The sequence below is a fragment of the Salvia hispanica genome, chromosome 1 (genome assembly GCF_023119035.1).
Source record: "Salvia hispanica cultivar TCC Black 2014 chromosome 1, UniMelb_Shisp_WGS_1.0, whole genome shotgun sequence".
Classification (NCBI taxonomy): domain Eukaryota; kingdom Viridiplantae; phylum Streptophyta; class Magnoliopsida; order Lamiales; family Lamiaceae; genus Salvia; species Salvia hispanica.
In genome coordinates, this window is record NC_062965.1 from 8,708,902 (window position 1) to 8,730,461 (window position 21,560).

At 35.2% G+C, this 21,560-nt stretch overlaps 2 protein-coding genes across 4 annotated transcripts; both read right to left on the reverse strand.

The window, feature by feature from the left end:
* Positions 1–106: 106 nt before the first annotated feature.
* LOC125201757 (sodium/hydrogen exchanger 2-like) lies at positions 107–4,998 on the reverse strand. 3 transcript variants are annotated; one of them, XM_048099995.1, is made up of 15 exons: positions 4,874–4,998; positions 4,219–4,423; positions 4,031–4,149; positions 3,388–3,485; positions 2,677–2,733; positions 2,518–2,564; positions 2,234–2,428; positions 2,078–2,124; positions 1,861–1,927; positions 1,663–1,763; positions 1,441–1,542; positions 1,228–1,363; positions 1,082–1,144; positions 850–933; positions 107–694 (listed from the first exon to the last, which is right to left on the reverse strand). In XM_048099995.1, the coding sequence occupies exons 2-15, from the start codon at positions 4,390–4,392 to the stop codon at positions 329–331; spliced, it is 1,656 nt and encodes a 551-aa protein (XP_047955952.1). In that variant the 5' UTR covers positions 4,393–4,423; positions 4,874–4,998; the 3' UTR covers positions 107–328. The 3 variants fall into 3 exon arrangements, with proteins under 3 accessions (XP_047955952.1, XP_047955953.1, XP_047955954.1); XM_048099996.1 differs by having other exon boundaries at positions 4,219–4,410; positions 4,874–4,912; XM_048099997.1 differs by lacking the exons at positions 4,219–4,423; positions 4,874–4,998 and having other exon boundaries at positions 3,388–3,478; positions 4,031–4,142.
* Positions 4,999–14,633: 9,635 nt separating this feature from the next.
* Positions 14,634–16,673, reverse strand: LOC125219158 (CASP-like protein 1). Its single transcript, XM_048121051.1, has 3 exons — positions 16,358–16,673; positions 15,347–15,473; positions 14,634–15,077 (listed from the first exon to the last, which is right to left on the reverse strand). The coding sequence occupies exons 1-3, from the start codon at positions 16,612–16,614 to the stop codon at positions 14,853–14,855; spliced, it is 609 nt and encodes a 202-aa protein (XP_047977008.1). The 5' UTR covers positions 16,615–16,673; the 3' UTR covers positions 14,634–14,852.
* Positions 16,674–21,560: the final 4,887 nt, after the last annotated feature.

The following is a 21,560-nucleotide window of genomic DNA, read 5'->3' on the forward strand; positions in this document are numbered from 1 at the left end:
CATGTTAGATCTTTTGGTTTGTTTGAATAATTGTACAAAGATCCCATTTAATGCTTAGTAATCCATCCAGTAATTGCTTGCATAATTTTCTATCACAAACTCATGAAGGAGTAATTGAGATGATTCAAACTAACATAGTAGAATAATAAATAATAAGTACAACATTACTACATAGCTAATTAATTGCAAGACCACATCCACAGAACCTTGCTAACAAAAAAGAAACACAGAAAACGAGACACTTGAGAACACCTCTCCCTCGGTATCATGGCAATGGGTTGATAAAACATAAGTTTCGTATGTGCAAAACCTAAAAAATGAAGCATGATTAGTCCTTGGCTTCTTCTGCAGGCCATTCATGCACGCTTGGTTCGGTCGGGGAGCCCGGCACATAGGGGACAAAGCCGCGGCCACCAAAGGCGGGCCGCATGTAGGCATCGTCGAATTTCCTCCAGTAGTAGTGAATGGTGCGGCTGGGGTTCGTGAGAAGCATCCGCAAGCTGCTCGGGTGGACTACAGGCTGCTGGTCCCCATGAGCGCCCGACGCCTGCCCGTTGAAAAGTTCACAATGACTGTCAAGAAGTGGCACAGCAAAGGACTTGGGAGTGCCTGGCTCTGAAGACATTGATCTGCTGAGCTCTTTAGATGAGGGCATCAAGAATCTCACCAATGGTTTTGTGATTAAGCCACACACCTGCATCAATGTAGGGTATTATCGATATGTTTTTCTCCTTTAGGCTCATCAATTTATTGAGCCGAATTACATGAAAATGAGAGATGGCGAGGACTCATTGCAGTGCTAGCGAAAGCAGTCACCCTATACTAGGAGTAGTTTTGAAGATGTCTTACCACGGTGCTGAAGAGCACGACCGTTATGGTGCTGGTGATCATGATGGCATTGCCACGTACCTGGGTGTGGCCTGCCTTGGTAAACTGTGCACGAAGAAGAAGAAAGTCAGGTTAATAAGACATGTAATTGCAGGGGGAATCTTATGTAAGACGGCCATAGGGCTGATGACTCAGATCCATACACTATACAACACTAGCAAAGTTACAAACTGGATGGAGCAGAGGATTTTACCTGGTTGTAGGCAAGAGCCATGGATACGGCACCTCGCATAAGTCCAGACCACCATATGGTAATCTGCAAATCAAGCTAGGTGTAACCATGCGGATGAAGTTAATATAGGGCTTGCATAGTTTGAATGACTATTCTAGAGTCTGTACTTGCTGCTTAAAGCCGATTTTCTCATGTGGAGACTTGTTGAAGTTGGATAAAATTGACAAGGGAAAAACAAAAGCTGCTCTTCCAACCAAGACCAGTCCAAGTAGAATTGCACTGACTTTGATCGAGGTTTTCGGGCTGAAAAATGGATGCGGTGAAGTAATAATATAGAAAACTCATGTTTCCAGGAAAATGGCACCATGTGTAAAACTTGCCTGTCACTTACAACCCTCCACTTCTCAATGTCCAGAGCATCCATGCCAACATACAGGAATATGAATGTCTCAGCAACAAATGACATTGTTGCAAAGGTGTGTCTGCATTATGGTTGAAGATGTACTTTGATGACAAGTAAACATGAAGCGAAGAGAAGAAATGGAAACAACAACAGAAAGAAAATGATCGAATGATCTCAAAAGTTTAAGGTTATGTCGTACTTAGTTGTAACTCTCGAGTTCTGAGTCACATTATGCCAGGTGTAATGTGACATTACAATCCCACAAAAGAAGACTGTGAGGATCCCACTTAAATAGAATAACTGCAACATGACTCTCAAGTTACAGAAAGGTTTAATCCCATAATGCTAGAATTTTGGACTCAATAAGCTGAACCCTATAAGTAGCTAAAGAACTTACTTCTGCAGACATGTATGATAGGTAAGCCATGAGCATCATAATTGCAACCTCGCGATCAGTTGAGTGCCTGCAGTTGATCAAAGTAACATCATCAAAGCAAAAAGTTTAGGTTAGTGAAAGGCTCCACAATTTTGGATCAGCTGTGCAAATTCAATTTCATAGATGTCTTTGTAAATTATGTACGTGACAAAGGAACACTATTACTAAAGTCACCGACCTTCCAAAATAAAGCTTCTTTATGACATATGCGCTGAGCAGTCCCAGCTGCAGTACAAACAAAATGTTGAGTAGCATGTAGTAAATGGTAGTGTTTCGGAAGATAAAATGTATTCACACCCCTCTCCTGGAAAAAGAAGAGGGAAAAATAACTCACAAAAACTCCTAGCGCAGTGCTTGAGATAAATAAATAAATGAAATCCCCAATCAGCTGCAAAGCTATAGCTGAATTTATACGAGAAAGATCAAAATCCTGGATTGCGTTGAAAAGCACCACTGCTGTTGCATCATTTACAACGCCTTCTCCAAACACTAGACTATATAGTAGTGGAGTCTCATCCTGACTTAGCACCTGTGACAGTACAAATATGTTGCTTCAGCCCATAAAGAACTTTTTCAATTAGGATTTCAACAGCAAACAAACAAAGCCACATACTGAACCTGCAATGTACAGACAGAATCTGTTGCAGCAAAAATAGCTCCGATTGCTGGATATACAAAAGGTTGTAAAAAGCAGAGATGAATATAGATATTTAAGTGTGTGTGTGTGTGTGTACACTATACAGGCAAAAGAGAGAAAAGGAAAGGGAGAGGTTTTACCGAGATAATCCCCAACTACAAGACCAAGATCCATTTTCCCAAAAATGGCTATAGCACCTGTCGTAACATATAAGATTAGAGTAACACCACGGTCAATTTAAATATACCCTGATAAAAAAATAACGAATAAGTTATTTAGAACATAATAGTTCCATTCCCAGCACAAACTGGCACTATTTTCCTCCTCTTTTTGATATCTCTCTCCATTCACACAAACAGAAGTACAGAACCGTCCCTCAAGATGTATAAAAAATACGAAACAAGTATGCGAACTGATTTCAATTAGTTGTAATTACTATGATTTTTATCTAAAATAGCATTGATAGAATGTAACATGGTTATACGAAGTTACAAATATTTTTTAACAGTTCACTAAATCTCTTGAGCTTTTCCACTCCCAGTTAGCGAGGAAAGATGAGAACAAGGTCAGTCAAATAATGTAGAAACTTCAATGAAACAACTGGTGCAGATTTTTCTTCACAAGGAAGTTCACTGCATCAAACAGCACTCACACAGGGTCTTACATTTTCACATTAAAGAAATTCAGTTCAAACCATATGAAGACAAGTACGTAAATGGTACACGACAATGTGCAACTTGAGTAATAGAGGATAGCAAAGAGTTATATGTCAATAGGCAAGCATTACCTTGCTTGTGGCAATAGTTAACCAGAAGTGAGATATATTAAGGGTAGGTTTCCTTAGTCCTTACCTAGTGATATGATTGTGAAAGATACCAATGTACCAATTGCTCCAAACATCATTATAGTCGCAAAATTTCGGAAGAAGTGTTTCTTCTTAACCTGGAACCTGATTTTTAAACTGATCTATGAAGCACACTCAAATATAATAAATACTAGAAAAGGCCACAACAAGTTATAGCATAATAGATATGCAACATAGACATGCTAAGGACACATCTCATCGAAGGAAGATGTGCCCTTAAATTAGGAAATCACACATGCGCGATTTTCATGATTTAAAAAAAAAAAAACAGTGTGATGTTTATAACTAAGGAGGACCTATAGAATTCAGCATTGGTGTAAATGATTCATGAGAACACGACATCTATTTTTATGTCTCAAATCAAAATAACTTCTCCATCCTCGCTCCATTTTCTCAATCAAATCCTAGTTCAGAGTAAATTGTATCCAAGTGCCTCCATTGTGTTGTCTTGATATAGTTGTTTCACAGGATAATAATGAAAAACACACAACACGATAAAGAAAAAAGGGAATAACTCTTAGACTGCAAAGTAACCATTAGTCTTAGAAAACAGATGAAGTTAAACTAAATTGTAAAACAATGGGACTAAAAAAACACTCTAATAAGCACATATAGTCGAAAAATCATACCCAGCATTGAAGATGATTGGAGGAAGGAGATAAATGAAGAAAAGATCTTCGCTGAACATAAAGAGGTGTGAGCTTTTCCCTCCACTTAGAAGTAAAATCATAACTCCGGTTCCCACACCCTGTCAATTCGAGTTGGTGGTAATCGTTTAAAGGATCAAATCACAAATGCATAGAAGATAAGTACTCACAATTAAAAGGGCAGTGATCGATTCATTTATCCATGGACTTTCCTCCAATAGATGACCGATCACAATACTCGCGCAGAGGAGCGTGACACACAAGGTAATCGATACCACTGAAGCATGGTCTGAGGTTGTTAAATTTCTCACCGCCTCCACCACAGATCTCAAATCAATCCCCATTGCCTCCTATATTCAAATCTTCCACACAATGCTGGCAAGATTAGCAGATTTCTTAGACAACTGAAGACGGATGATGATATGACAATAACTTTACATCAAATAAATTGCTGACAATTTTGTTACAATGTTCGATTGCAAAACATCAGAAACTGAATCCAATTATTAAAATGAATCACATGTTTCCTAGGCAAAATTCGTACTAATTTGATCGCATCATATAAATATAAACATATAAAAACAATGCATCGATTATTTTGTAAATTGTTCGATTCTAAATGATATTAATGGCTACATGATTGCGCAAACGAACACAAAACCACCAACTTTTCCGCGCAATTACATACCTGCGGAGTTGGAGAAACAAAACAATATCAATATTGAACTCAAACAGCCGGACACCGGAAATGCAGCAGCACAAAAAAGTTTCCGAGATGAAAAAACATAAACGAAAAGGAATTGAGATGTTTGTAGCTTCGAATACCAGCTTTGTTCTCCTTAAGATACACCGAGGAAATTGAAGACGCTCCCATATAATATCACGATTTTGACGCAGCTTTGAAAAACTTCTTTCGATGATCGATTACACGCTTAAATTGGAAAGGAAAAGGAAAACGAAAATCGAGACTCCATTTTCGGAATATATATGTGAGAGTGACAACGATTACCTCTTCTTCTTTTTATAGTCTACGAAAAATATACGCCGTTGCTATGCGAAAAAAAAGATAAACAAACCAAGTAAATGAACGTGGAACCCATTTCTACCATTAATTATGAGTTTTACAAGTTAGAAGATTGTAAAATACGAATATTAAAAATGTAAAAAAACATAGATGAATTTTTAAATAGTGAACAAACTAACATAATAAATCCCGCGATAGAAGTCATATTTGGTTATGCCACGAGTTTAAAAAAAAAGATAAGGAAAAAATAAGTTAGTGGAATATAAGTATATTAATTTTATAATAAAATGTGAGTGACATCAGTTGATGGAATGAGTGGTGTTAGTATGCCTTAAAATAATAATTCTATTTGGTTACGCAATGTTGGTGAACCACGTAAATCTGTGTCTTACGTTTCTGTTTATCTCGATTACACAATAGCTCTATTCTGTCAAAACAAGCGGTCTACTTGCAATGTTAAAATTCAAATAGGACTCATATTATGGGATGAATCGAAATTGCAAAACAAGACTTATTTTGGGATGGAGGGAGTAACTCTTTAAAATGTTGAATGGAGGGAGTAACTAAAATGATAAGTGAAGCCACAGATGCTCATACGTAGAACCCCAACATTTAGTCCATGTCGTCTGATTTTCCTAGAGTTGACGAAGCCTTTTTTGGCCCCTTCACTAACATGTTACATGTCCAAGTGGAGTTTCACACGGTTCGTCAATCACCAGTTCCGGTTTCAGAGAATCGTGAACCGGGACTGCCCCTGTGAGCATATTTGGCGGTTTTGGATCCGGTTTGGAATTGTCGGTTTTACGGTGGTTTTAAATGTCCTAGTGCCGATTTTGGCATTCTCTCTCTCTCTCTCTTTTTTTTTTTTTTTTGATATATACTTTATTTGTTTATCAAAACTTGACATGTTCTGCTATTTTGGATTATCTATTTTTTAAAGGCACGTATACCTTTTTCTATATTTAGTAAATGGACCTTATACTCTATTAACTCATTATACTCTTATTTTCTAATAAAATATAAAAATAAAATTCACATTCCACTAACTTTCTATCTATTTACATTTATAATTTATTGTTTTTTACTTCAAATTTTTTTATTTAAATTGTTATACAAGCTAACAAGCATTTATTATGTTATGTATGTAATATATTTACAAATTACATTCATCATTCATTAATTAATTATTATTGTTTAAGTCTTTTGACTCTTTTGTAATTTCAATTTTCAACATTTGTATTTGTAATATCGACATATCGTTCAAATTTGTATAATTGTATCAATAAAATTCCAATTGTCCAACTCCAATGTCGACTTCTACTCCATTTGTCAATTGTCATTCTCGTTTTATTTATTTATTCGATAGTACAAGACTACAACTACAAGGTGTAATTTGTAATTAGTACTATAAATGAATAAATTAAAAAAAAAAAAATCAAACTTGAACCGGCTGTCCAAACCGGAACCGGCCCAAAAACCGTCTGGAAACCGCCGGTCTTGAACCGGCGTTGAACCGTGGCTGAACCGGAACCGCCGGAACCTAGGCGGGCCGGTTCAGGTTCGGAATTTTTTCGAACCTGAACCGCCGGTTCCGAACCGAGAACCGGCGGTTCTTGAACCGTGGTGACCTCTAAGGCTAGCGTGACCCTCAAGTTGTGATGGCTTATATAGGTGTGCTTATCAACCCATTCCCTAGTTCAGTAATGTGTTGTGATTTTTCTTAGAGTGTTACCAGTGGCGAAGCCAGAAATTTAATCATGGGGGGTGCAAAATTAAACATCAAAACAAATTACATAAATTAAATTATAAGGTTCAAAATGTAAAAGTTAAATACAATCACATCATAACATTTGTCTTCTATTCTTCATCTTCTGAAATCGCTGCATAATAATATCATTGGTAACTTTAACAAACACGTCCTTTTCTATATATATAAGGAACTAAGCAGTCATTTAATAGTTGGTCTCCCATGCTATTATGTAGAGAAGTCTTGATGATTTTCATTGCTGAAAAGGTTCTTTCTACTGACGCAGTGGCAACTAGTAAGATCAATAACAACTTAACTAATAAATAAATCATTGGAAAAACTCCATGTTTCCTTGTAGAAACCATCTTTGAGCAAGATCACTGATTCCTGATATTTGTGAAAACTTTTAATTTATGCGCACATCGAAAATAAAGTTCTCAAGTTGACTTTCAAGTTCAAACAATATGCTCAACGGAAGTGGAGGTTCAACTGACGAAGATTAAGTTTGCAAAATATTTGATACTTTCTGTACTAAGATTAGCAAAATATAAATCATACACAAAAAAAGATAAAATTCATCTTATATACTTCACAACTAAAACAATAAAAGTAACCAAAATATACAATATGCTCAAATCTAAAAATTTGCCATTGCAAACAATAATTAATAACATTGGGACTCACACTCACAAATCAAATTGTATATATATAAAACTATTAACACATTCACATCAAATAAAGAATTTCAAATTACTTACCTACGGCGAAGAACTTAGAAGCATAAAGCTAAATTAAGAATAAACAGTTCATATAAATTTTGTTGAAAGCAATCTTTAATAATTACATATATTATAAATTATAATTAATGTGGAAATTACTAAAATACCCCTTATTTTTTGAAGAATTGATGGGGGGACCATGGGCCCCCTGGCCCCACCCTCCCTCCGCCCCTGTTACCCCTTGATCTCAAAGCAATTTGCTGTAAAAATAGAGTCCATAAAACAAAATGCGATTTCAGACGTTGTTTTTTTTTTTTTTTTTTTTTTGTCATTTGTAAAAAGTTTAATCTACATTTAAATGAATTACGGGTGCCCATATGTGCTATTTCTCTCTATCTTCTTGTTGTTGTTGTTAATGAAAAATTCTTTCTATCTCATTACATACAAATAAGAAGCTCGCATGCTTTTTATATCTACCCTAATATTATTAAGATGATAATTATTCACCGTGCATTTTAATGTATAATTGAAAAAGTAAGATACAGATAGAAAGAAAAAGTTTCTAAAGTTATTGTTAGTGAATAATGAATCTCACCTTATTAGAGATAAATGAATTTCTATAATTAGAAAGTCCATAATTTTTAGGAACAGACTAAAATTAGAAAGTTCTTATTTTTCGAGAACATAGGAAGTAATATTTTATGAAGCAATCACAATCTTGACTCTCACAAAGGAGGTTTTGAACAGAGAATTAAGGTTATGTTTATTTGATAGGGCATGTTTGTTTGAAGTTAAAAGTAATGTTGGAAAACAAACATGGCCCAAGGCACATATAAATAGGTTCGACAATTTTCAACCACACACGAACATGCACATAGTTAATGGGTTTGAGTAAAGTCCTATTGTTTTCGAGTCCTTATATGATCGGCCCAATAAAAATCTGAAGATTCTGGGTGGATTTGGATAACCCTTTAAAAATAATATTACTATCTCCGTCTTTAAAAAATAGTAACTTTTGAAACGACAAAAGTTTTAATGAACAACTGAAAAAGTAAGCGAGAAAAATTAGTAAAGTAAGATAGAGGAAAAGAAAAATTTGAAAAGCAAGAGAAAGGAAGTATAAAAAATAGTGAAAATAGTGTTAATGGATTTTGGGTTCACACCCTAAATAGAAAGTTTAGAAAGTTTCTATTTTTAAAGGACGACCCAAAATGAAAATAGTTTCTATTTTTTAAGGGACAAGGGTAGTATTATTTTAATTATTTTAAAAATATTACTCCATTTGTCCCATAGAAATAGGCCATTTGCTATTGACACATGTTTTAATGTATAAATGGTAAAGTAAGAGAAGGAGAAAAAGTAATTAAAATTGTGTATTGGATTGTGTAGTCTATTAATGTAGCTTGGCTAATAATGTAACGCACTTTAGTCGAATAATGTAGATTGTGTATTCTAATAATGTAACGTTTTTAATTTAATAATGTAGCTCGGATATTATTATCACAACCATCCAATCTAAGGATTCAAGGGCTGGGATTTGACAAAATAATACACACATTTAAAGCACCAATTAACTAAAAAACGTGAATAATGAACAGAAACCTAAAATAAATGAACAAGATGTTATGATTTATAAAGAGATCGACCAATTTTTTGACAAAATCGTGACTGTGTTTAGTTCTGAATCATCGACTTTGTGGTGTTTTCACGGCTAAAATTGACTTTGAGACTGGTCTCTTACCAAAAATCAAAACTTTGGAACCCTACCTTGTTGTCGATTGAAAATCTTCCACCGATTAAAATGGGTGCGTCGACCGAAGGGTGTTAAGCCGAGGGAAATCGACTCTTCCTGTGGAGTTTCTCCGATTTTGAAGCAGCTAGGGTTTAGAAATGGGATGGAAATGGGAGAGAAAGGGTTTTGATCGTGGGTTGAGGGATGAGAGAGGTATTGAATGAGAGAGAGAGTGATTAGATGGAAGGTCAATCGGTTTCAATGAATATCCCGCTAAATTATCGCGCCTTCCGTATCAAGCAAAGATACAAACAAGTCAAGTGTAACATCCCGAATTCACGAACCCTAATTTTAGAGCCCTAAAATTTATTATTGATGACGTGGGAGATGTGAATTATTTGATAAATGAATTTATTGCATGAGTTTCTTTGACCGAGAAGTTTGAAAAGTCAAAATTTGTTGACTATGTGATGTGGCATGTGATTTATTAAATTATGAGGTGAATTATTTGTTTAAGGGTGAGTGAGAATATTAGGGAAAATTTCCATAAATACTAGCCACCTAAATATTGAGATTTTCGAACCCTTGGACTTTTGGAGAAGAAATTCTATTTTTCCGGATTTAATTTAATTCTTGGGATATTTATCCAAATTAAATCCAAAACCCAATTTTTTCCTTATTTTTATTGAGAAAAATCGAGCCCCTTATTTTCCTAGGTGATTTTCGAAAATCACCCATGTAGGGAAGGAAATATTATTTTGCTTGTTTAATTGATTCCTTACTTGATTTCCTTCCATACCTAGAATTTAAATATTCTACCAAATCTTTCCATACCTCAAGAGATCTTGCCATATCTTATTTTAGTTAATATTAAAAATCCATGCCTTATTTAAAAGGCTACTACACGCCTATTTCCCTTCCTCCAATGGGAGAATTTTTATTTTATTTTGCTCCGTGATATTTTATTCTACTCCGTAAAATATACCAAAACGAAATCTTGGCTAATTAGAAGCCATAATTTTCGAAAATTTCATGCCTTGATACCCTAGTCTATTTTTGTTAATTCTTCTTCCCTACTTCACAATAATTATTTATTTAATTGTGGAGAATAAAATCTTACCAAATATTCTATTCTATTTACCTAAAGATCTTATTGAGCACTATAAATAAGAGGAACCCCTAACCCTAGCCCCCATAATTTTCGCCCCCCTCCCTTCTCCACTCTCTCCAATTTTTCTTCTTCTATTCTCCAATATTTTGTCATCTTTTGAAGAAGAATTGAAGTTTGATCCAAGAATTTTGAAGAACCAAGTCTAATACTTAATTTCTACCGTTCGTTTTTCTCATAAGGTATTTTTATATTCATCTTCTTCGTTTCTACTCGATTCCTCTTCTTTCTAACCGATTAATCGGTATTCTTGAACCCTCATGCATCTTGTTGAGTGAAAGTGGGGTAAAGGGGATATGGAAATATGTATACATGTGTGTGGCGTGTGTGTGTGCGTGTCGTGTGTGTGTGTGTTGTGTTTGTGTGGTGTGTGTTTGATGGCTAAATACTCTTGTGTGACATATGTTGATGTTAGATCTAGAATTGAGATGCGAATGGAACTTATGCGATGAACATGATCTTGATTGATTAATGATGCTAAAATAGATCGGTGGGAAAAGGGAAAAGCGTTGAGACATGCATGAGTTAGGAGTTTGTATTGAATCTGATTTGTGATATGTGCCTATGTGATTAAAAAGGTGAAACCTCAGTTGCGAAGCCGGATAACAAAGGAAAGAACATACTTGAAACCTAAGCAGTCGAGGTGGGCTTTACTCTTAAACTCTTTTATGTGCAAATTTATGAATGTGGAGAGATAAGGGTGGTTTAACTGTTATGCCATGCCTATGTCTGTTTTGTTGTGATATTGTGCGCCTGATGCCCAGTTTGAGAGTTCGCTCCATTGGGCTATAGGGCTATGGATATGATTAAACGAATTCGGGTCTGAGTACGGGCCGCAAACCCTACCAGGCTGTGTACACGAGGGGATCGGGAGCCGTCCTTGCTAGTCGGCCGGTCTCGTGGGCGAAAAGTGTGGCCACACTTTCGTCGCACCATGGAAAGATTGTGATTGTGATTGTGGAAATTGATGAGAAAAGTGGGGAGTTGTTTGACTGGCCAGTCTATGGAAAATATATTTTGTGATACTCGTGATATTCTCTTATAACTGCTTAAAACTCGAGTTCACTTGGTAAGGGTGGCATAACTTATAAAATGTTTTGGCAACGAGTTCACTGAGTATTTCAAAATACTCAGCCCTGCATGTGTTTTCCTTATGTGCAGGTTGAATGATGACGAGCGGTGGCGGGTGTTGAGCATGATAACTAATTAAGATGGATGTTTTGAACTTCAAGCGTAGTTGTGTCTTCATACATAGCTGCTCTTTCTCTTGGTCGTTTTCCGCTGAAATTACTTTGAAACACTTATGATTATTTTGGATATTTTGCACTCTCCTTTCGGTTTAGAGGCCTTAGACTATCTTGTGGTTTTTATCTTGGAAACTATGTCATACTCTTGAGATTTTTTATCGTAATTTATGATACCTTCCTTTTTCTTATTTAAGCTTCTAGGTTAAGTTGTTGTTTTAATGCTCTGATAGTTCCTTTAAATTTTTGGTCAAAACTCTTTAAATGAAAACCCTAGCCTATGTTGAATTCTTTAAGTCCGTTTTGGTAGCAGTCGCCGCATTTATTGTACCCTAGGAAGGAGGCGGAAAAGTTTTTTTGGCTGTGGCGTGGCTGTTTCGCCTTATTGTGGACACTTTAAGGGCCACTGTCAATGGAAAAGGATCCAAGTACTGGGAAACATATCAACAACTGAAGGATTTCTCCAAATTCAAAAACGGGTATGTTGGAGGTGTTGCAGACAAGATCGATGATGACGCGTCTGACGGTCCCTGGGAGCTACAACAGCGGCGGGCCAGACCAAACGCCCAGTGAGCCCCTAACGCCCAATCGGTGAAAAAGCAATGAATGCGAAAGCGGAGGCGGAGAAGGGAAAAGGGAAGGTAGAGTCCAGCGGGATGAATGCCCAATCCGCACTGGTCCAGGACAATTGTGCATGCAATGCCGCCTTCGCACAATTGATGGTAGGCCTCTACGGCGTGCACATGAAAGCCAAGCAATGATTTGTGAAGAATTCCATCTAGAACATCATCTAAGGGAAAAAGAGAAAGATGGGTCTTGTCGAGGAGGATGAGCTGGAATCCGAGTCTGATTGATGTGTGTTGCCGTTGTTGTCTATGTTTTTATCCATCTTTATCTTGTTTTTTTTTAATGTAGGATGTTTTATTTTTTTTAATGATTTTTTTTTATTACATTGTCTTTAATTTACACAAACAATTAATAGTGAAATATATAAAAATAGTGTTGAGGTGGAAATGTGATGAGCTCTAAGATAGGCTTTGACATGGGCTGCCATTGTAGGGAGATAGACTCTAAGATGGGCTGCTGACGTGACAGGAGGAAATGAAGATTGTCTCTTACATGGACTCCGGATTTAAGGCCCTTATTGTGAATGCTCTGATACACAATTATACACTACAATAAAAAAATCCGTTAAGAGCATTCACAATGGGAGCCTTAAATATGGAGTTAGAGCCCATTTCTCTACAATGGGAGCCCATCTCAAAGCCCATTTCTCTACAATGAGAGTCTATCACATAGTCTATCTCATTTCCACATCAAAACTATTTTCTTTTATTTTTAATATTAATATCTAAATAATTTAAATTAAATACGTAATAAAGTAATTCTCTATTCACATTTTTCTATTTCACATAATTAAGGATTAGGTATTTATAAGGGGAGAAATTTAATAATTTTTTTTTTTTAAATCGAAAATCAGCCTCTGTGCCCCCCTATGGGCCCTATCCGAGGCCCATGGGGAGCAGATGGTAGTGATAGACTGATAGGTACTTCCTCCGTCCATGAATAGGAGTCCTATTTTTCTATTTTGGTCTGTCCGCAAATAAGAGTCTCGGTTCATAATTACCATAAATGGTAAAATGACCTCACATTCCACCAACTCATTCCACTCACATATCATTTAAAACTAATATATATTCCATTCGTCCACGATTAAGAGTCTCATTTCTAAATGACGCGGGTTTTAAGAAATGTTAAGAAAAGTGGGTGGAAGAAAGTTAGTGGAATAGGGGTCCCACTTGTATATATTAGTTTTAAATGATATGTGAGTGGAATGAGTTAATGGAATGTGGGGTCTCTTTACCATTTGTAGTAATTATGAACCGTGACTCTTATTCGTGGACGGACCAAAATGGAAAAACATGACTCCTATTCGTGGACGGATGGAGTATATAAGTGGGACCTCTATTCCACTAACTTTCTTCCACTAACTTTTCTTAATATTTATTAAAATTTGTGCCGAAATAGAATGAGACTCCTATTCACGGACGGGAGGGAATAAATGTTATCAAGTATTTCAATAAAACTATTGAGACATTTTCAGGATATTCATAGAAATTAACTAAGTATCTCGTACAATATAAGATGGTGTTATTCAAATTTTATGTAAAATAATTAATTAAATATTATATTTATTATTTCGTCCGATCAAACCCCACGAATATAAATTTATGGATACACCAGTGCTCCACGACTCTCTCTCTATTGCCGTATGCTGCTTAGTTTATACTTCTTTGACATGATTTCGCTGAAAATATATTTCGATAGATGTTGTAATTTTATTTATTGCTTTCTTTGCACTTGGAAAGCACATATGCAACTATATTCTATTGAATTTGTATAGGAAAAAGTACTCCTTTCATCTACTCCCTCCGTTCAAAAAAAATAGATCAATTTTTCCATTTTGGGACGTCCACAAAAAACAAATCACTTTCTAAAAATGGAAAGTTTATCTCTCATACTTTTTCCACTTTTTCTTCCCTCTCTCATACTTTACTCACTTTTTCTCCCTATCTCTCTTACTTTACCTAGTTTTTCTCCTCATATCTCTCACTTTACCAATTCTACATTAAAACTCGTGCCGAACAACAATAGATCTATTGTCTGTGGACGGATGGAGTATAAAATATTGTCCAACTTTGACTCGGCACGGAGTTTAAGAAATAGGAAGAAAGGTGAGTTAAAAAAAGTTATTGGAATGAATGTCCCACATTTATAGTACTAGTTTTATAATAGAATGTGAATGGAAAAAATTAGTGAAAAGTGAGGTCCATTTAATAAAAATAGGAAAAAAGCAAAGTTGACAACTTTTTACGGATGGACCAAAATGACAAAACTGGACAACATTTCACAGATGGATGGAGTAATTACATACCCTTGATCATTGTGGATGTCATTCAAGGAATCATCTTGCTATAAATATTGTAGGAATCATTTTAGTATAGAGAATATCGACCAAGGAAATCTACTTTCTTACATATGCACATGCAAGATATAAATACATATTCACAAACGACATGCAATTCCACAAACTGATTTTATACACAAACTCATGATCATCAATTCACACACACACACATGCTAGGTCCTTTTTTTTTTTGTACATTGGACTATTTCGGGATCTTCTTGGAGATAGAGTAGAGAGAAAGGAGAACGAGGAGAGCAAGCACGACCGAGGCAAAGAGCGAGACAGCAACGGAAGCTCCGACATATGTACAAAACTTGTCATAAACATTGCAAACTTTACCCCATCTCAGATGAGAATTTCCCTTCAAACCGGTGTATGCAATCGCACCTGCCGATCCAGTTGCTGCGCTTACAATTCCTAGCAGCAGCTGGATTTACACAAAAACAAAATAAATGTATGTCTCATAGACCGACTTATGATTTTAAAATAAAATCTATTGTTGGTCCACAAACTTTGTCAAACTATCATTTTTGTCCATAATGTTTGAAAATATCTTTTGATGTCCGTCAACTTCGACTTAATATCATTTGAACTATTTTTTCATTTTTTTGAATAAAAATATCCTTAACGCCATGAAGGCCAATTTAGTCTATTTCGGAGGGAGAGAGGGTGAGTATTTAAAGTAGAAAAACTTACAACATCAACAATGAGGAAATGAGATAAGAGTTGTGGGCAGAAGCCAGGTTTGAGTAGAGTATAAAATGACGAGAGTGTGGTGATGATGCTGTACAACCCCGCAACTGAGAGTGCTGCTACAAAGTATCTGCATTTTTATAATTACAAAAAAAAATTTAATTTTATACTACAGTACTACTATTAGCCAAAGACAGTAATCTCGAATTAAAGTCAAATTAAGCATAATTTATTTACTGTAGCATTGCTTGTGATGGCACAGTAATGACCAACCACCAACAACATGGGATAGTCAAAGATCATATCATATGTACATCAAAATATTATACTACTCCTTCCATCCCACTTCCATCCCACTGAAAATGACTCACTTTCCTTTTTAGTTTATTCCAATCAGGTGGACTCCACTCTTATATATTATTTTATAATATAATATGAGTATAATGATTTATGTGAATGGTGGGGTCCACATCCTTACATAGAATAGAAAAATATAAATGTGACTTTAAATTGCGGACACCCCGAATGATAACATGGGGCCTTTTTTTACTGATAGAGTGAGAAATTTTTTTTTTCCTACTAATTTTATCAGTTAATATCTATAGTGTATACATATATACATATACATATAGAAATACTAAATCACACGAATCTCAAAATCAATCAAGAAATATTTTCCAAAACTTTCTAAGAATTCCAAACAAATATAACTAACAATCTCAGGTTTCCACCCAAGAGATCGCAATGGGATAAGATAGGCCTAATAGTAATAAATAAAATAATTCTATAAATAAATTTAACTATATTTTCGTTCAGAAGGTAATATATACGCAACTCTAAATATTTTTGGAAAATGAGAAAAGTTATTGCAATATGCAACACTAATTTTACTTAGTTTGTCTTGTATGTATAATCAACTCATGTCATGCTGTGCATAAACATAAAAATATATAGCACACAATCAGTGTATTTGTGTGTGCATATGATATGTATGTATAGATAAGTATAACTGACATGAGAGCTGGTGAGTAGTTGAATTTGGCATCCCTTGAATTCACTGTTTCCTTGCTGCTAACAATCACCACAACCGCCACCACGGCTGAAGCAAACAATAGAAATCGCAGCACCACCTCAGCTACGGAGAGATAATTCACCGGTGCTGCCGGTGCTTTCACCTCCGGTGGTGGCTCACTAGGCGGCACTTCCTCCACTGGAGCCTCAACGACTGGCTCCGGCTCTGGAACTGGTGGGGTTTCTGTGGAGGAGGCCATGCTATAGTTGGTGTATTGTTTTATTTTTGTACGTGTGATTTAGATATGCAAGATGATTTAAATGATGTATATATAGAAAGGTGTAGTTATTTTGGTTAGGAAATGGGAATTCTCTACATACACGCTAAGTGAATTTGTGCTATTGTTTATTTTTTCAGGTATACATATATCTAAAGGGTACTTTACATTTATATTTATTGGTGGAGGGTTTATCGATCCCTTAATTGAAACGTTGTAAAGTTCAAAATGAAAAATAGAGAGAGATCAACAACCTACTTAATTATATTCATTACATTTACTTATCTAAGTAACTACTACTCATTTTGTCCCTCATTAATTGACACTATTTGATTTGACACGAGTTTTAGGAAATATAATAGAAAGTGAGTGGATCATACTTTTACAGTAATTTTATAATAAAATGTGAGTGAAATGAGTTAATAAGATATAAAATTCATTACTAAAATAGTAAAATTGCCAATTATTGGAAATAGATAAAAAAAAAAGTGTTGAAGTTAATGTCAATTAATAAGAGACGGATAAAGTACATTACAACTATAGTAATTTAGTGCCAATCAATTACTCACAGAATGCATGGTATTTACGTTGACAAGGTGAAACAAAAATACACTGATCTTGTACTTATAGTTACTAGTTATAAATAAATAATCCATATATTTTACTAATTGTTAGTTCAATCCAACGCTGCTGCAAACAGATGATCTTCCAACAAATTTTTGCTTTACCAATTATCATTACTTCAAAAAAAAATTAGCCGGTCGATTAAATAAATCTGCATTTTACAAAAATAAGAAAAATGATAGTACTGTTATATAATCATTGTATAAATCAACTAGAAACTGTTAGAAATGGAATACTGGTGAGAATTATCAACTCATTAATAGAGTAGTCAAGATTACCATTTTGTCGATGTGAGACTATAAGGAGTTTTATTATGCCCTCGCAATGCGTTGATCAAAATGATCATTGAAATTCTACACTTGCGACAAAGAAACATATGACAAATTTGAGCCCGCTCTAATACTATATTATAAATGATTCCTTAAAAGATTTTGTAAGAAGGATGAGGATGATTATCTTCTCATTTATAAACGAGTTAAAATCATTTATTAGACAAGAATAAGTTTCAATAAGAACAAATATAGTATTAATTACCATTCATAATACGATAATGGACTATATATTAATTACCATTCTCGTCTTTCTTGAATTGTGCTTCGATACTATTTTTATTTTATTAATATACGACATAATTATTGGCCCCGTATCATTTTCTCTTGTAATTACTAGTAATAATTGAAGTCCAAATTATAAAATCCCTTTCTACTCTATTTGTTTGATTATCACTTTTTTAATTTCCTAATATGATACTATGTGTTAGTTGTATGTGGGCCTCTCAACCAACAATATTGCTGATTTCTTCAAATACCTATATATTTTCAATGATTGGTGTTATAATTTCTTCTCCCGTGATAAATGACAATTGCGATATATTCTGCAAATGATTCATTTGGCCGCTTGAAGTTAAGGATGCTTTGCTTATTGTAGAAAGTGGAAATTTGATTGCCAACACCGTCAGATAATTTGTCCTAATTACATTTGGATTAATTAATTCAAAATGTGAAATATCAAATTTTAGTTATGAATCAATAAATTCTACTATGAAATATCAAACTGTAACTAGTATTTAATAACATAAATAATTTCTTTATTTTGAGGTAAAACATAAATAATTTCTAATTAGTATTAATTAATAACCAATGCATAAAAAAAGAAAAAAAAACAATGCATATTTGCAGGAGTCCGTACGTATACATGTTTTCGTGTTTTATACTTACAGAAATATGTTAAGATTATCTATGATTTGTTACCCACAACATGAGAAATAATTAAAAACATAAATCAATAAATATTTAATTCTACTCTATAGTACTCCAAATAGTTTTATTAATAGGTGAAATCGATATTCATGATCTTGTTTAAGCATAATTCTGCTACTAGTTTTCAAGATGAAATTATCCTAAAGTTGAATTATCCACCCTGCCTTCTAGATTGCATTTATTCCGTTTTTATATAATAATGTTCTTTCCACCTTTAGAAGGAAAAAATAGATGCTAGTTTTAGTTGGGATCAGATCCTCTATTAATTTCAAAAAAAAATATACAGCATCAACAACATATTTTTATGAAATTTAAGAGCCTTTTTCAAGAAATCAAACCAAGCATACGTAAACGCCAATCGAAATTCTCATCTATCATTATAAAGAGATTAATTTTATCTTTGTTTAAATCGGTAGTTCAAGACTCTCAGTTTTCCCAACTACAAAACAAATAGAAATAATTGTACATCTTTATACGGAAAGTAAAGATCAAATGAAACCCCCTCAACTATTAAACACGTCACAACAAAATTAAATACCCCATTAATTTCTAGTTGGTAGCTGAAAAGTCCCCATTAGTTCATCTTAAATCAACCACCCTTAAGGGCCTGTTATGTTTTATTCATATGGAATGCTTATAAATAAAACTTCACATGTTTTGCTATTGTAGGGCCCACAAAATTGCATCCAAACTGCTTTGTGTAGATTTCAATATATGATACTAAATCCGTACGCCACTAGAAGTCCCATTTGTGATTGACACGAATTTTAAGAATTAAAAAGAACAGTGGGTAAGATAGATAGTGAATAAACTGTTTTGTTCAGATTTTAATATATGATACTAAATCCGTACGCTACTAGAAGTCCCATTTGTGATTGATACGAATTTAAAGAATTAAAAAGAACAGTGGGTAAGATAGATAGTGAATGTGAGACTCATTTTTATATATTAGTCTTAAAATAGAATGTTAGTGGAATGAGTTAGTGGAAAGTAAGGTGTACTCCTACTTAACATTTTATAGTAAAAGTGTATCAGGACTCCTAGTAGAAAATAGACTAAAATGGTAAACCGAGACTCCCAATACCAGACGGAGGGAGTACTTGGTTGTATAGGCTCGCCGATTTTTTTTTATATAATAGTAAAATACAATTCGCAACAAGTGGACGAAAAAGCCTACAACAAATCTCCAAAATTCCACAAAGTCACGTCGACTTAAAATATGCGGCAAATTTGAGTGCACGAATTGTGCCACCACTTCTTGAGATCTCACCTCTGACGACAGCTTAGAGTGTCCACAGTAGAGCCGCGGCGGCGGCGGCAGCCGTGTGGTGCGGCGGTGCATTTCCGGTGGTTTTTTTATTCTTTAATTTATATCTATAAAATACCTATTACCAATTTATTTTTTCATTCCGATCCAATCTTAAATCTCAAAGTTTTCTCAAATCCATTCTCCAAAAATGAATTCCGACGATAAGTATCAACATGCATAGGATGAGGCCTATGACGTGTTGGTTGAAGAGGTTGCGCACGAAGTACAGGAGGAGGAGGAGCGCTCCGCGTCGGCGGCGGTCCCTCGTCCGATCCAGCATCGGCGGACAATCCCCCGCAAGCATATCGAGGTTAACCAACGCCTGATGGATGACTACTTTGACAAAAACTCGCGTTTTCCGCCATACCTTTTCCGTCGGCATTCCAAAATGTCTCGACGACTCTTCCTACATATTAAGTTTCGTGCATATTTTTGTCATGTCAAAAATTCTTACATTTAACGTTAATACATTACGAAACAGTCTAAATAATAAATTGAAAAATAGTTAATATAATACTCTCTCTGTCCCACCGAAGCAAATTATATAGTATCTACTTTGTTTACTTTCTAAAAGTAATTATAAAAAGTTCAATCTAGATTTTATATTTTAATTAGACTAACTATGTTTGAAGTCATTTGAAAAAGTCAAGCAACCTCCTTAATTATATCAATCAAGCCCATTATTCAATAAGGCCCCAACAACAACATTTTCCATATAACCTACCGCCTACCGGATATCTCCTGTGTCATCTCTCTTCTCATCTTTGTGCGGTTATGCCTACAAAATTTCACACTATTCTCCGGACCATCGGCCTTCTCATTGTTGCTCTTCGTCACACTTTTCTTGCTCAATAACTAAGCTGCTGGCGCGATAGCACCTCACCCCCGTCAGTGGTCACAATGGCCTTCACAAACCGCTCTCTATTGACTCCACTTCTCTTAGCCCCTGCGCCGCCGTTGCTGCACCAACGCCATTCGCCAATCGATGAAGAAGCGGTCCTTGGCGAGGTTTCCGGCTCCGAGTTGAAAGGAGATGATGTCTCCAACGTCGAGCTACTTCTCCTTGACGAAGCGGGACCAGCCTTTCCTCATGATGTAGCTCTGGCTGCTGTTCAACAGCTTCATTCTCACTTAAATTGCCATTAATCTTTTTCTTTATCTACTTGCTCTTCCTTATTGGAAATGAAGTATTCATCTGTTTATATGAAGCCAAAGCATAAGGCTTTCCATTTCTTTTATAACATCATTAGCTTAATGAATATAATAATGTATGGAAACCTCTTCTTGTCCCACATCGACAAATTAGTGATCCTAACTCTTCTATAAATGAGTGGATAACCTTCACCTCTTAAAAGGCCTTTTAAGGGGGTGACTGGCTCATTTCTAAAATGATATTAGAGCAGGATCCTTACGATCCTGTCTCTCCTACTTCATTTTCACTTGTTTTTATTTTAGTTTGATTCTTAATCCTGTTCCATTTGGTGATGCTTCTCCTTTCTCACAACTGTCACTCGTAGTAAAACTAACTACTGGGAATTTCCTCATGTGGCAACAACAAGTAGATGTTGTTGTATATGGCTACGGCCTTGAAGGTTTTCTCACCGACTGATCCACCTCAGATGATTGCAGATCCAGAAGAAGGATCATTGGTGATGAATCCAGCATATATGGCATGGCAAACACAAGATAGAAGAGTTGCAGGATGGGTGCTCTCATCTATGTCTGAAGGAACCCTC